Consider the following 14103-nt stretch of genomic DNA (forward strand, 5'->3'; position numbering starts at 1 on the left):
AGTCCACCGCCGGCTGGTTTTCTACTAATCAATTTTGATGCTGCTCTCTTCTCTAACTCGCATCAAATGGGCATTGGGGTGGTCGTGAGAGACCAAGCGGGCGACTGCTTGTTCGCCTGTAACAAACGCCTGGAAGGAATGATGAATCCTGAACTCACCGAAGCTGTGGCGTGTCGCTTTGCCCTGTGCCTTGCTCGTGATGAAGGTCACTCCAAAGTGATAATGGCTTCCGACTGTCTGTCCCTGATCCAGAGGATTAATTCTACAGCGAAGGACCTATCCAAGGTGGGCACGGTGGTTGCTGACATCAAGAAGATTGCTGCAAGTTTTCTAGTATGTTCTTTTACTCATGTTAAGCGTCAGTTTAATGTACCAGCTCACATTCTTGCTCGGTCCTGTGAGCAATCTGTTAGCCAGGTCTACCGTGGTGTCATCCCGGTGTGTATCCAGGAAAGTCTATGTAATGACTCTAATGTCTAAATAAAGTTAAGACTTTCTCTCAAAAAAAAAAATCCCCATCTCCTTGACCTCTATTTCTCCTTCCGATTGGTTCCAACCTTCCTTGCCCCAAATCCCCTTCTCCTGGACCTGTATCTCTCCTTCCGCTGGTTCCAATGTAGCCACAAAGACAAGCTGCAGCTCCCAATTTCAGATTTGCTGGCTATTTTTGAAGATCTGCAAACTGGAGCATCAAATCGACTAAGATAAGCAAATTTGAATTTTCTCTTCTCCTATCTTGCTTGCAAATCGTTAGTCTGAGTGGATGTTTGTTTATTATTCTAGTTAATATCAATGTTATATGTCGATTTATACATTCAGTTCAGATTTCACGTGTACGCTGATTGGATTTGTATATTTCAAGGCTAAGTACATATGCAAAATTTGTTGAGAAGTACTGTCCAGCTAACTTTACAAACCAAGAGAACATAATTCCTAATGTATTGTAGCCAAGCAGAGTGAAAATAGGATTGCAACCTATAATATGTCCACTGGTTAATCATGATTTGGCGAATACATGAATTTTTTATCACATGGTCTTCGCTTGGTAACTATTGTCGTCAATCAGGACCTTCAGTCCTTCTCTGTTGAGTAAATGACAAAAAACTACCACAATTGTGCCACATATGTCACGGAACTACCAAATGTGCTCGTTTTGTCACATGACTACCACTATTGGGGCATGTCTGCGACGCGGAGCACTGATTTTCCAATTTGCGAGTACTAACCCAGTTTCTGGCAGCTGGGACCTACTATCAGGTCCGACGTGGCACAAAACTGATGGACGCCACAATAGTTAGGGCACCTGCAAAAGTTGGAGGGCCTTTTTGCAAAAATCCATTTGTCTCCTTCCCCGTCTTCTTCCCCGTCAGATTGAAGCAGCTCGGCGGCTGCTCCGACGCTGTTCGCCGACGTTGCGCTCAAAGCTGTGCTCCGCTGCCTACTGCTAGCTATAAGAGCCCCTCCGCCACCGCGAGGAGCCCTAGCGCACCGCGTCTTCCTCTCCCTGGCTCTGTGCTCGCGCGCGCCGAAACCCTAGGTCTGGCCGCCGAAGCTCCATGCCTCTCTGAGCCTCCCGAGCCCAGATGAGCGTCGCCGAAGCTCCGCCTCGCCGCTATGTGTGTTCTCTCCGACGCGCGCAAGCCGTGAGGCCGGGAATCAACCGCCCCGACCCCTTCTTCTCCGCAGTGACCGAAGCTTTTCGTCGTCGATTCCGTCGATGCGCACCCCCTTCGAGCTCGCCGTCGCCTCAATCCGCTACAGGATGAGCAGACGGTCCTCCCGGACCCCTCCATCCCCTCGCTCTCGCTCTGCAGCCGCCGCCGTCGACAAGGCCGCGCCCTCCAGGCCCTCCTCGACCGCAAGAGGGCCGACCGCGAGGACGACGAGCGCCAACGCCGGGAGCTCGAGGCCGAGGTCGGCGCCGTCCGCCAGGCCAAGCGCCAGCTCCAGGAGGAGATCCACGCCCTCAAGGCCTCCGCCGCCGTCGAGGAGAGGGAGGTCGCTCCGGACGCCGCGACCACGAAGTAGGACGGTGGGGTCGCGTGGCAGGGGGTGGCGACGGGCGCGGCCGCCGGCGCCGCCGTCACGGCCGCCCTCGTGCTCGTCTACCTCCGTCACAAGAGGTAATCGATCTGGTGCGCGTGGACGGCGCACCGGCGGCCTAGCTCCGATTGTATGGGGCGTGCAGAGGAAGGAGACCCTCGTTTTAATGGGATTTCTTTTTTTTTTTGTGGGGAAATTGGATCCGCGTGTGACACCAAAATATATTACCAGGTTATATTTGCAAAATAACACTAGCGGTTAGGTTTTCAACTGCCACGTGGTCCTGACAGGTGGGCCTGAATAGTTAGAAAACTGTTTAAGAGGTCTAAATAATGAAATCAGTGCTCTGCGTCCCCAATAGTGGTAGTCATGTGACAAAACCAGCCCATTTGGTAGTTCCGTGACATATGTGGCACAATTGTGGTAGTTTTTTGTCATTTACTCTTCTCTGTTTGTTACTCTTGACAATATTAGACTGACCTTGGCAAAGCATACTGATAGTGGATATTATATTCTTTCAGCAGAAAAAGTAACTTTCTGCCGCTTTTGGTGACATAGTGATTTTTCTTATGTATGTACCTTGTCGCCTAGATGTGCTCCCGTGATTATTGGCGCCTGAAGGTATCTATTTCCCAGCTGTGTGCTAGTATCTCTTGTAGCATTTTATAAACCTGAGATTTGGTTGATGTTTCGTAGGAGCAACATTGGCAAACCAGGCTTGAGCTTCTAGACATTTCATAAACCTGCGCCTTGGTTGACGTTTGGAATTCCTGCAAACATCATGCTGTTTAGGAACTCTAGCAGACAGTGTCAAGCTTAAGGTATGTCAGCCCTTCAGCTTGTATTTGGCTCATTAGGTACTCATTTATCTTTTCAAGATAATACAAAATATTCTTTCAGTTGTAGTACAAAAACACTAAATCAGCAGCAACTAAATGTAAAAGAGAAGTTGCAGTATTGTGTAATGCAGCAGTAACAATTCAAATAATTATACCAAATTCCATTGTACCTAACCTATTTAAGCACAGTTTGCCAATAACAGATAGAGGTAACCATGAATATATTGGCAAGATCAACTAAGCTTTCATATGTCAAGTTAAGGTAAACTATTGGCAAGAGCAGCTAAGCTTTCATATGTCAAGTTAAGATAAATTATTGGCAAGATCAACTAAGCTTTCATACGCATCAGAAGACAGAGAAGATGCAGCAACCATGTATATATTGGCAAAATAATAATACATGCATGCGTAAATAGACTGGATACTGCTTAAACTGAATTCCAGCTAACTAAATTATATGGCTGCTTAAACTGAAGGGGTGCTGCTTGTTCATACTTGTATCTTACTCCCTGAACCAAAATATCACCCAAACAGAGCTGCAGTCCAACAACGGCCATGCCTAAAGGAATCACCTAAATGACAAACAACGGCCATGCCTAAAGGAATCACCTAAATGATTGATGATTTTCCTGGCAAAGACACCCAGGTCCAACCATGAGGTATAAAATCAAAGGCATCTATCGTGTGATCTGCTTCCACTATCAAAAGTTATAAATAACAAACATCCAGATTACACTCGTGGGCAGCAAATTTTTACAGCAGTGATTAAACCAAGATATCACCAAAACAGATGTGCAGTCCAACAACCACACCCAAAAAATTTCGGATGTGCCTAACCAAGCATCACCAGAAATTGAACTAATGATGACAAAGGCAAAAATAAGCCAACATTTAATAGCCTGAAAACAATTCAGTTCTCTCTGTACCAGCGAGCCACCCCCAATATTAAGATTTTAAGATGGAATTTGCAGGAACTACATTCTAAGAAAAATGGGAATTCTACAAAATCCAGATGGACTCGCATGAAAAACAAACACATTTGATAGAAAAAGCACCTCGCAGTCTGGAGATGATTAAAATTGACTAACTAAAACATCTGAAACTAACAACATGCATACAAATATAATGCATGTATGAACTGCATCGGCATCTAGAAGACAAGCAATCTCTAGTTGAGTCAAATTTCAATTGATGCCTTCGATTAAACAATCAGAAGATTAGGACAGGAGATGCACAATATGAAGAGTTGTTGCACCAAGAAACACAAGAACAAACTCGAGCTGCAGCCAGAACTCTTTAAAAAATAATGATTCCTACCTTTGCCGAAAATAAAAATGATTTTGGTATATCAGATGGATCAGAAGCACTAAGAATAATACTAAAATATAGTTTCATCACCGAGACAACACCTAAAAATCATTTACTTGCAGATAGGAAGCTAAGAAGTTCAAATCAAATAATTGGCTTGCTAAATTGCAAAAGGTGACGTGCAGAGAGGACCAGAGGTGAAAGACGCAAGAGCGTTCTTCCCTAAAAAGGGTCAAGAGCGTTCTTTAACTGCTCGTTGAACTTGAAGGAGTCCGAAGCTAGATATATCCATTGTGATTTGGTTCAGGCAAGCTAAGAATCTCTGAATATATTACTCTTTGTTGCGGTCGTTTATAGTTCTTCACAATTTATCCTGGGATGCTATGAGATCGCTGGAAATGATGCATGATCAGTTCCTTAAACGTATTGTATACTCTTCCTTCTTAATCACATTAAGCAAATACTTCATTGATGTGAATTTCAAGTTGTGAGCATTTTGTTAAGAAAAAAACATTATCTACCATCAAAGCCCACTGAGATTCCAAGTTGTCAGCACTTTCCTTACAGCCAGTATCCATTAGTGTTATTAATGTGTTAGTTTCTCATAAAAGGACATCACTTTAATCACAACCCCAGTGTTGTTTTTTTGTTTCAAAGAAACTACTTTTATTCTGTCTTCAAGGAAATATGCTTTAATCCGAGGAATTACTGGGGGGCCTTGCTATATTATGTGTGCTGAAATTTGTAGATGGTATAATAGATAAATAATGGTTTCGTTTTGCACAGCTGCTGCAGCCCCTCATTTGTTTTTGCAATTGAATTATCTTAATTTTGATGGCTTTATATTGATAAGTTTATTCCTCATTTGACAGATCAGAAGCATCTATAGATTCATGAACTTGCCCTCCTAATTTTCACTGACCGTGTCGAATCTATGATCTTCTATTGCAACAAGGTAAGATATTATGTATGGTTATCTTCTTCTCAATTTTATTTTGCCATTGATACATGATAAGACATATTCCTGTTTTATAAGAATTCTCTTAAATTATTTTCTTCATTAGAAAAATAAAACAATAGAGCACACATCATATATAGATAGTGACCCATCAAAGCATATATAACATTACAAATGTCTAATAATTCCTCAACTTTGTAGCTGCAAACAAAATAGATAACTAAGAATGCTAAGTTGAAATAAACAATAACTAATTGCGGTGAATAAGCAGAAGCCTAACTTGTCGCACAAAAGGTACAAAATAGTGAAGCAAAGCAGCAGGTGGTAAGCATCCACATAGATTGGCAATGCCATTAATTATAAATCCAACATGGAGAAAACTAAATTTAACAATGATGCGCAACTGTAAGACAACCTCACCCAAGAACTTGTAACCAGACTGAAACAATAAATGGAAGCAAGGCCTTTATTCACCAAGCAATATGAAACAAACCCGAGGATTTATTTTCTTGATCTATAAGACAACCTCACCCAAGAACTTGTAACCAGAACCATCTTTTGCATGGAAACTGACAAATGACCCGCAGAATCCTCCAATTGAAGAGTATACCTGAATTGCAAGCAAATTTTCAAGTTGGATCCTCAAATTCTATCAAATTTAAAGGCCAAATACGTTTAATTATAAGTATTTTTACGTTGTTGGGATTCCGCATGTCAAAATTAGGGTAAGACATCAAGTTTAAATATTGGCTACATTTCCGGGAAAGTCTCGGGTAGCTTGTAGAGCACCGTGGCACAATAAGATTGTTCTATGAAAAGCAACAATTCTACAAGTAGCAACCAACTTACCAAATAGTCATTATGCCACTTGTTATAGAACTCCAAAAGGGCATCGTCTCAAACTTGAACTGAGTTTTGAGATAATGATGTTAAGGTAGCAAACTGCTCGGTCATATTAGTAGCAGAGTTGTATTCATTCATTGTAAGATCAGTGACAAAGATAACCTGCAAAAATTTCATGAGAATATATTACGATACATTGCCTGGAACATAATCCGCATGCTGGAGCACGATTTCGAAAATTAGAGCATACCAAGACATGTATTTTTCAATGCACCGCGAGCCACACTATCATGGTTAATTTGTAAGCTTCAGAATTCCTGTCGCTGTTAGCTAAGATGAACAAAAGCAGTTAAGAATCAAGGTGACACCAAAATGGTAGAACTAGTGATAGGAAAGTGTCGAGATGTCGAGAGGAAAGTGTCCTGACAAAAGCTTCAGAAAGATTTCAATTATTTTCATGAATCTTTTAATTTGCTATATAAACCTTAGAATATTCTGAGAATACGTAATAGATATATAGAATCACATTTCATTTAAATAAACTTACACAAGAGAAGCCGTGGAATATTTTTATAACTACAGAACTACTATCATTGGAAAGTATTCTTAAACTATTTCCAGTAAAAATCACCTGTACGTTTTTCTCTATCATAATTTTTCCACCGAATATAAGCCTGTCATAGAAAAATTGAGTATGCACGATACTTGTTTCACAAACCAATGAAACTTCCACCGAGAAGTGAGTAAGGTAAAAAAAAATTACATAGACCACTGCACAAGGAATGGCTAGCTCACCCTGGCCATGGTCGCATGTCTCAAGCCTAGTTGCACTAGCAGCGTCGGCCTCTCGTTGCCCCATCCTCTTACCTTGTGAGCCGCTGCTGTGGCTTTGTCCACTTCTTGCCAGATGCACACATCTGCAAGACAATGAAGCAACTAAGCAACAACCAAAACCCCTCAAAATAGAACATTCTTATAATCTTATTACACAGCACCATAAGTAGGAAATACATGAGGTAAAAAACAATCAGGAACCATCCAGACCATAAACTTGTGTTGTGCAAAGAGGTAAACCAGACCCCAACGCTGCATCTCCGTTTGTAGCCCACGTTCTTCCTCCTTCATGGAGTGGTGATGACGATTCTATATATTGCCCCTCCTGCCTAGTCATGAGATGAAGTAAAGGCAATTAGGAGAGGATGGAGAGATCAAGACAATGAAAAGCAAGGGGAATAGATGGAGCCCTGCATTCACACCAGCATCATCCCATTCACATCCTGTTGGTGCACTCGTCATGGCGACGAGATGGCATATGACGACGGTTCGAGCCATGGTAGGCGCTTCTCCCGTCGGTGGTCAACCGTTCTGCCCAGCCATGGCACAGTCGCTGTGGAGCCGGGGATGGTGGCGGCCAGTGACCTCCCGTACTCCTCCCCACGGCCGGCCATTAATGGATGGCGCTTCTCCAGCCAGCGGCCAACCGTTCTGCCCAGCCATGGCACGGTCGGTGTGGACTGTGGAGCCGGGGATGGCGGCGGCCGTCGACCTCCCGTGCTCCTCCCCACGAGTCCAGGAATGCCTTCAAATAAGTTATATCCATAGAGTGGTACTGTATGGACAAAAATACAGTTAGAATAGGACTAAACCACACATCTCCCCAAGATAAAACATTGACAAGTATTCTAGTTATCTCTTTACAGTGAAGACCAAAATCTTCTACCTTGTTGAGTGGTAACCAATGCTCCATCTTGTTGAGTGCCATCGTTTGATACTTGGACACTGCATCATCCTGTGGCTTGTTCCGCTGCAGCTTGGCGGCGGCTCGAGCTCCTCTCCGATGAGGACGATGGCGCCGCAGCATCCACCTCTCCGGCCCATCCCATCTTCCTCACTAACAGCAGCGAATCACCTACACAGGTTGACCAAGAGAAAATAGCCTCAAAATTTAGGGAAAACCGTGGCAAGAAAATTCAATGGGGGGAAGGAAAAATTGATGGGATCGGCCTCTTCCAAGGTGCAGCGGCTGTCCTTCCTTTGGTGCGGCTTGGCTGCGGCTCAAGCTCGTCTCCGCTGAGGACGACGACGCTGCAGCATCCGCCTCGCCGGCCTGAGGATCAGAAGGTCGGCGCTCCACTCCGCTGAGGAAGCGCCCTTGGTGGCGCACGTCGCGCTCCACCTGTGGAGTCCAGGGAGGAAGCATGCCGGGGGAGAGAGGAGCAATGGCGGCGGGAGGAGGAGAGGCGTGTGGCGGCTGGGAAGAGGACATGCGCGAGGGGGAGGAGAAGGACCAAGGCGGATGGATAGGGTTTGGCCGGGTGCCAGTTTTGTCTCACGTTAGCATCCTGGGTCTATTTTTTTCTCAGCTGATCTAATCAAATGACTACCCACAGTGATTGACGAGCGGACCCGGCCAAAGGTGCGACCCACGTGCAGCTAGAGGCGGGTAAGACACGCCCGTTGCATGAGGTTAGCTAGTGGGATGAGGGTTGTTTCCTGCCGAGAATGAACGGCCGAGATACATAGATGAGGAGATCCGACGGCCCACGCGTGAGGATCGCTGTGAGGCCCCCTATAGGGGCATCGTTTATACCTTTAGATGCTGTCACACTTGTGGAGAATCAAAATTAGGCAATCGTTTTACTCCTCTAGAGTCTAGACCAAATCACCGGCCATGCAGTTCCCCAGTCTGAAGAGATTGAATTGTTTCGAATTTAAACAATTTTCGAATTTGAACAATTTTCGAATTTGAATAATTTTCATATTTAAACAATTTTCGAATTTGAACAATTTTTAAATTCGAACAATTTTAGAATTTTAATAATTATTAAATTTAAACTTTTTTCGAATTTGAACAGTTTTCGAGTATAGACGTTTCCAATTTAAACAGGGAAAAAAAAGAAAACAAAATAGAAAACAGAAAAAGAAATAAAAAGAGAAAAGAGAAAAGAGAAAAAGAAAACGAAAAAAAGCTAAATGGGCCAGGCCCAATACCCGACCAGGACGTGTAGGCACCGACCTGGTCCGTGTATGGAGTCAGGTCGGTCTTATCGGGCTGGGCCGTCAAAGCGCTCGATCTTCCCATTCCATCACAACCAGAGCCAGGCCAGCCGCCAGCGTCACTTTGCCACACCGCTGCGCTGCGCTGCGCTGCCACCATCGATCTCCTACGACGCCGCTGCCGACTGCCGTTGCCAGCTCCAAAACCAAACCACGGAGCGCCCGCCCGCCCGCCCGCCCGCCTGGGGCTGCTAAATTTGGGCGCGGGCGGGAGACACAGAATAGAGAGAAGCCCCAAAGACCGCTCCAAACCCCCACCCAGGCCCACCCCAAACCTTCCCGCCGCCCCGCCCACCGCCGCCGCCGCCGCCGCCGCCATGGAGAGGAAGCAAGCCGACTATGGCACCCAGGTAGGGGTAACAACCGCCGCCCCTTCCCCCTCCCCCTCCGCCCCCCGCGTGCTGGGCCCCGACTGATTCGGCGAGCGATGGCGCTTGGCAGGACGAGCGGTACATGATTCAAGGGGAGCGGTACCAGGGCCAGCAGTACAGCCACATCTACTTCACGCGCCTCCACCACATGCGCACCCTCCTCCACGCCCTCGTCCCCTCCCGCAAGCCCAACGTCCCCGGTAATGCCACATTTCCTCGCACCCTCCTCCCCCCATTTATGTTTCGAGGAGTTGTGCGTGGCTGCTAGTCTTCTGGAGAGGCCGATTTTGGCCTGAAATTGTGCCCAAAGTGTTGCCTCGTTTTGGTGCTGATGTGGTATACCAGCGTGGTTGCTGATTTAGGGTTTCTCTGCTGATATGTGGCTCTCGATTCCATGAACTGTTTATTGTCTAGTGGTTCCAGAAACTTTAGTTCGGTGCAGTTTTGAGTGTCCAATTTCATGACCTTTGTTGAGCTTGGTTTGCTGTTATTCGAGGAGTCCAGGTGCCTAGATAATGTAGGTTGTGCGCTTCGATGAAGCTTTGAAACTGGTAGCATCAAATGTGTCTTTGTTGGTTGGAAAGTGAGGTTGGAGTGAATAAAGACCATTTCACTTGGTTGTAATGCTCTGTGGCATTGGTACGCTCCGCCGGGATTAACGTTGCTTACGGCTTCACCGACATTAATAGTGCGCCTCCTTGTTAGCAAAATCGTCGAATTGGACCCAGTTACAGGGTTTACCAATTCGTATCTCCAACAGGATTCTGTCATTGTTCTGTAGTTACCTTTAGTTCATGGTAGTGGATCACACAAGGTGCACTATCTTCTGTGAATTAAGGGAGAGAGAAGATGGGAAAGTGAGGTTGGGGAGCGAATTTCAGGACCTTTGACCTTGGTTTTGGCTGAGCAGCTTCGGAAATTGAAGGTCTTACGAGTGTGGTTTGGTGCTATTTTGAGGGGTTTCGGTGCATACATAGTGTAGGTTGTGTGCTTTCATGAAGCTTTGAAACTGCAAGTACCAAACGTCTTTATTGTTGGGAAAGTGAGGTTCGAGCGAAAAACATTTCACTTGGCTGTAATGCTCTGTGGCATTGGCACACTGCACCTGAATTACTGTTGCTTATATTAGGCCTTCACAGACATTAGTACTAAGCATGTGCTCTTTCATGGTCTTAATAGTGCGCCTCCTTGCCTTTACAAGATTGTAGAGTTGGATCCATGAACTGTTCACCTTTTTGGTGGTTCCAGAAACTTTGCCCAGAGCAGTTTTGAGTGTCGAATTTCAGGACCTTTGTTGAGCTCGGTTTAGGCTGAGCAGCTTCACAAGTAGAAGGATCTTCCTTTGAGCTTGGTTTGCTGTTATTCGAGGGGTTTGTGTGTGTAGATAATGTAGGATGTGTGCTTTGATGAAGCTTTGAAACTTGTAATACGAAATGTCTTTATTGGTGGAAAAGTGAGGTTGGAGCGAATAAAAACATTTCACTTGGTTGTAAACTTGTAATGCTCCGTGGCATCAGTATCCCGCACCGGAATTGATGTTGCTTAGGACTTCACCGACGTTAGTACGAAGCATGCATTCTTTCATGGTCTTAATAGTGCGCCTCCTTGCTTTTGCAAGATTGTAGAGTTGGATCTAGTTACGGGGTTTACCGATTCATATCTCCAACAGGATTTGTCGTTGTTCTGTAGTCACATTTACTTCATGGTAGGGGATCACACAAGATGTGCTATCTTCTGTGAGTTAAGAAATAGTTTTCAAGTCATTTCCTTTTGTCCTGCAGTCACTACGGTGCTCGGGCTTGAAGAAGGAAAGGATTGCGTGCTTGTTGGAACTTTGTTCAAGCACATGAAACTGAAACCTTCTATTCTTGATGAATACTCCAAGGAGGTAATCTAGCATTAGTATGGTGCTTGCACATCTTCATATATGGTGTCCGCTTGTAATAGACTAAGGGATTATGCATGAATTATTTGTTGTGCTGCAGAGGTCTGCGGTCCCTCTTGTTAAGCCACACAACTTCATGCATCCGGAGGACAATCTTATTCTGGAAGATGAAAGTGGAAGAGTTGCGCTTGCAGGAGCCATACCTCCAGCTGCTTATGTGACTGGTAAGTTTGACTGTCACTTCAAAACTGAACACACTGCAAATCAAATGCTTGTTTGGGCAGTGTTGTAGAATTTGTTCTGTTCTTTTGACCAACATGGCATTTTTTTTTTTGGAATAACACACAATCATCAACAGGAGTTGTAGTAGCTCTCCATGGAAAGGAAACAAGTGCTGGCAACTTCCTTGTTGAAGATGTTCTTGAGGCTGGCCTTCCTCCTCAAACTGTTTTGCCTAGCATAAGTAATATTTTTGTATCCTGCATTGCTCATTTCTGATCATTTTTTGCTATAAATTTCTGTTTGTGTTAATGGAATCAAATTTATTTTTGTTGCAGATGAGGACAAATATGTTGTATTTGTTTCGGGATTAAGTGTTGGGAGCAGCACATTCAATCCTCTGCAGTTCCAACTTCTTATTGACCATATCACGGGGCATCTGGGTGATGAGAATGTAAGCCGTTTATCTTTATAAAATGGGAATTATTATAAGTGACACAATAAGTTTGATGATCTCCCTTGCAACTAATTAGGAGCAAACGGTAGCATCAAAAATAGTTCGTGTTGTGGTGGCTGGAAATTCAGTACATATTGCACCAAGATACTTGAATGGCCAGGTAATTGCATTGTTTTACGTTTTTTTTTCTTGGGTACTTTGCTTATATTTGCTGTGATAGTAGTATGCATCCTATATCTTTCAGACAGTAGCTGCAAAAGATCAACCCAGGATAGCTGAGCCAATCAAAGAACTGGACATAATGTTGACTCAGGTTTAACTGTTTTGCCTTATCCTCTCAATTTTTTACCAGTGCAACAGCTCCAGTCCCTGTTGTATATCTTGATGCAATTTATTTTCTCTGCAGCTTGTGTCGTCATTACCCGTAGATATAATGCCGGGCTGTAATGATCCAGCAAACTTTTCTTTGCCTCAGCAGGTGGGAATTGATGCAGATGAATAACTGTTGATTTGTATACTAGTACTAACCAAGTGTACTTTTTATGCATGCATACTCATATCTTACTTTATTGCAGCCTTTGCATAGATGCCTTTTCTCTGGAGCATCCACCTATAATACATTTTCATCATGTCCGAATCCACATGAATTTGAACTTGACAATGTCAAGTGAGTGGCACTGCTTCTTTAACTTCATACAAGCGAAAGCAACTTGGAGATTTTTATTGAAGAAACTCTGTATGTAGGTTTCTTGGAACATCTGGCCAGAACATAGATGACCTCTACAAGTACTCGGATGGCAAAGACAGGCTAGAATTCATGGAAAGGACATTGACATGGCGCCATCTTGCTCCAACTGCACCGAACAGCCTAGGTAACTCGTTAGGCATTTCAACTACAGTGGTATGATGATATCGCTGGGTATAAAAAGGACCTAGTGTTATCATTTATTTTATTTTACCTGAATTTCATGATTTAGTGGACATTTGGTAATTACATTCTCTAATGCTAGATGAGATCCTTACATAGATATCTGTTTTGTCCAGGATGTTATCCATACACAGACAAGGACCCTTTCCTTGTTGAAAGCTGTCCCCACGTCTACTTTGTCGGGAATCAAGATAGATATGAATCTCGATTGTTGCAAGGTACTACTTCGTGCAAAATTTGTTTGTTGTTTTTGCGCCCAACTTGACATTCTTGTTATGCAGGATCCGAAAAACAGCAAGTTAGGCTAATCAGCATTCCAAGATTTTGTGATACTGGAATCGCTGTCATGGTATGTACTGGTAGCTCTACTCTTATGTTCTTAATCTAGTAATGGTTTTGCTTTGTTAGTTTTACGCAATATAACTTCAGGGTAGCTATGAAAACATAAGTTCCATTTCTTTGTTATCTTTTTATAGCACGCAAAAATCAAAATTTTATATGCATTTTTCGATGGTATTTGCTAACAAACACATATGTATGTTAATACAGCTCAATTTGAGGAACTTGGAATGCACCACCTTGAGTTTCTCAACAAGCTTTGATTCCTGACTTTGCCCTCTATGGAGTTCAAGAGGACGCTGTCTGGTCTTTGATTCCTTGAGAATCCTGAAGTTTAAGCTTTGATGAGGGAACACACTATTGTGTGATCTGCAGTGACTCATGTAAAGGTCCCCTCGGGGAAGGATGTATCTGTAGCTTATCAGTTCTTTGTTGAGATCTCTTCTTTGTTAGATGTGCCATGACCTAGGTTTCGTTTCTCCAATTAGACGCCTACGCTCCAATGCAGCTAACAAACGTTTCGCCAGGCTGTATCAGCTGATCCATTTACCAGATCTTGAATGTATCAGTTGTTGGAAACAAAAAAAAACAAAAAAGTGCTGTGCAGCATGCTTGTCTGGAAACTTGGTACTCGGAGTACATATATATCTCCTTATCAGGGATTTGGGGAACGAGTCTTCACCATGTGGCTGGAAATGGATTAGAATCACATCTTACATTTTTTATATTTGAGCGTTTGTAACCTCATAGCAAAAAAATTCCGATCAAACAAGCCATGCTATCTGAATCTTTTTTATCATGAAATGAAATTGTCTGGTTTCTAAGTGCTAACAAGCTACTATCTCCATATTTTTAT

General features: G+C 43.8%; 1 protein-coding gene and 3 long non-coding RNA genes across 6 annotated transcripts; 2 read left to right on the forward strand and 2 right to left on the reverse strand.

Moving 5' to 3' along the window:
* Positions 1-2300: 2300 nt before the first annotated feature.
* LOC127297237 (uncharacterized) lies at positions 2301-5524 on the forward strand. 3 transcript variants are annotated; one of them, XR_007848993.2, is made up of 3 exons: positions 2301-2664; positions 2740-2864; positions 5063-5524. It is a non-coding gene; the product is annotated as an uncharacterized lncRNA (long non-coding RNA). The 3 variants fall into 3 exon arrangements; XR_007848994.2 differs by lacking the exon at positions 5063-5524 and adding an exon at positions 4376-4497; XR_007848995.2 differs by lacking the exon at positions 5063-5524 and adding an exon at positions 4313-4476.
* Positions 5525-5533: 9 nt separating this feature from the next.
* Positions 5534-6547, reverse strand: LOC127297236 (uncharacterized). Its single transcript, XR_007848992.2, has 3 exons — positions 6242-6547; positions 5998-6153; positions 5534-5758 (listed from the first exon to the last, which is right to left on the reverse strand). It is a non-coding gene; the product is annotated as an uncharacterized lncRNA (long non-coding RNA).
* A 440-nt stretch (positions 6548-6987) lies between these two features.
* Positions 6988-8429, reverse strand: LOC139830733 (uncharacterized). Its single transcript, XR_011744123.1, has 3 exons — positions 7712-8429; positions 7248-7600; positions 6988-7154 (listed from the first exon to the last, which is right to left on the reverse strand). It is a non-coding gene; the product is annotated as an uncharacterized lncRNA (long non-coding RNA).
* An 800-nt stretch (positions 8430-9229) lies between these two features.
* Positions 9230-13953, forward strand: LOC127297238 (DNA polymerase delta small subunit). Its single transcript, XM_051327534.1, has 14 exons — positions 9230-9398; positions 9490-9619; positions 11201-11307; positions 11405-11528; positions 11663-11767; positions 11862-11977; positions 12057-12140; positions 12225-12293; positions 12387-12458; positions 12556-12647; positions 12725-12852; positions 13025-13126; positions 13190-13257; positions 13458-13953. Exons 1-14 carry the CDS (start codon positions 9366-9368, stop codon positions 13515-13517), a joined length of 1290 nt encoding a protein of 429 aa, XP_051183494.1. The 5' UTR covers positions 9230-9365; the 3' UTR covers positions 13518-13953.
* The last annotated feature ends 150 nt before the right edge of the window (positions 13954-14103 follow it).

This window comes from Lolium perenne, chromosome 4 (genome assembly GCF_019359855.2).
Source record: "Lolium perenne isolate Kyuss_39 chromosome 4, Kyuss_2.0, whole genome shotgun sequence".
Classification (NCBI taxonomy): Eukaryota; Viridiplantae; Streptophyta; class Magnoliopsida; order Poales; family Poaceae; genus Lolium; species Lolium perenne.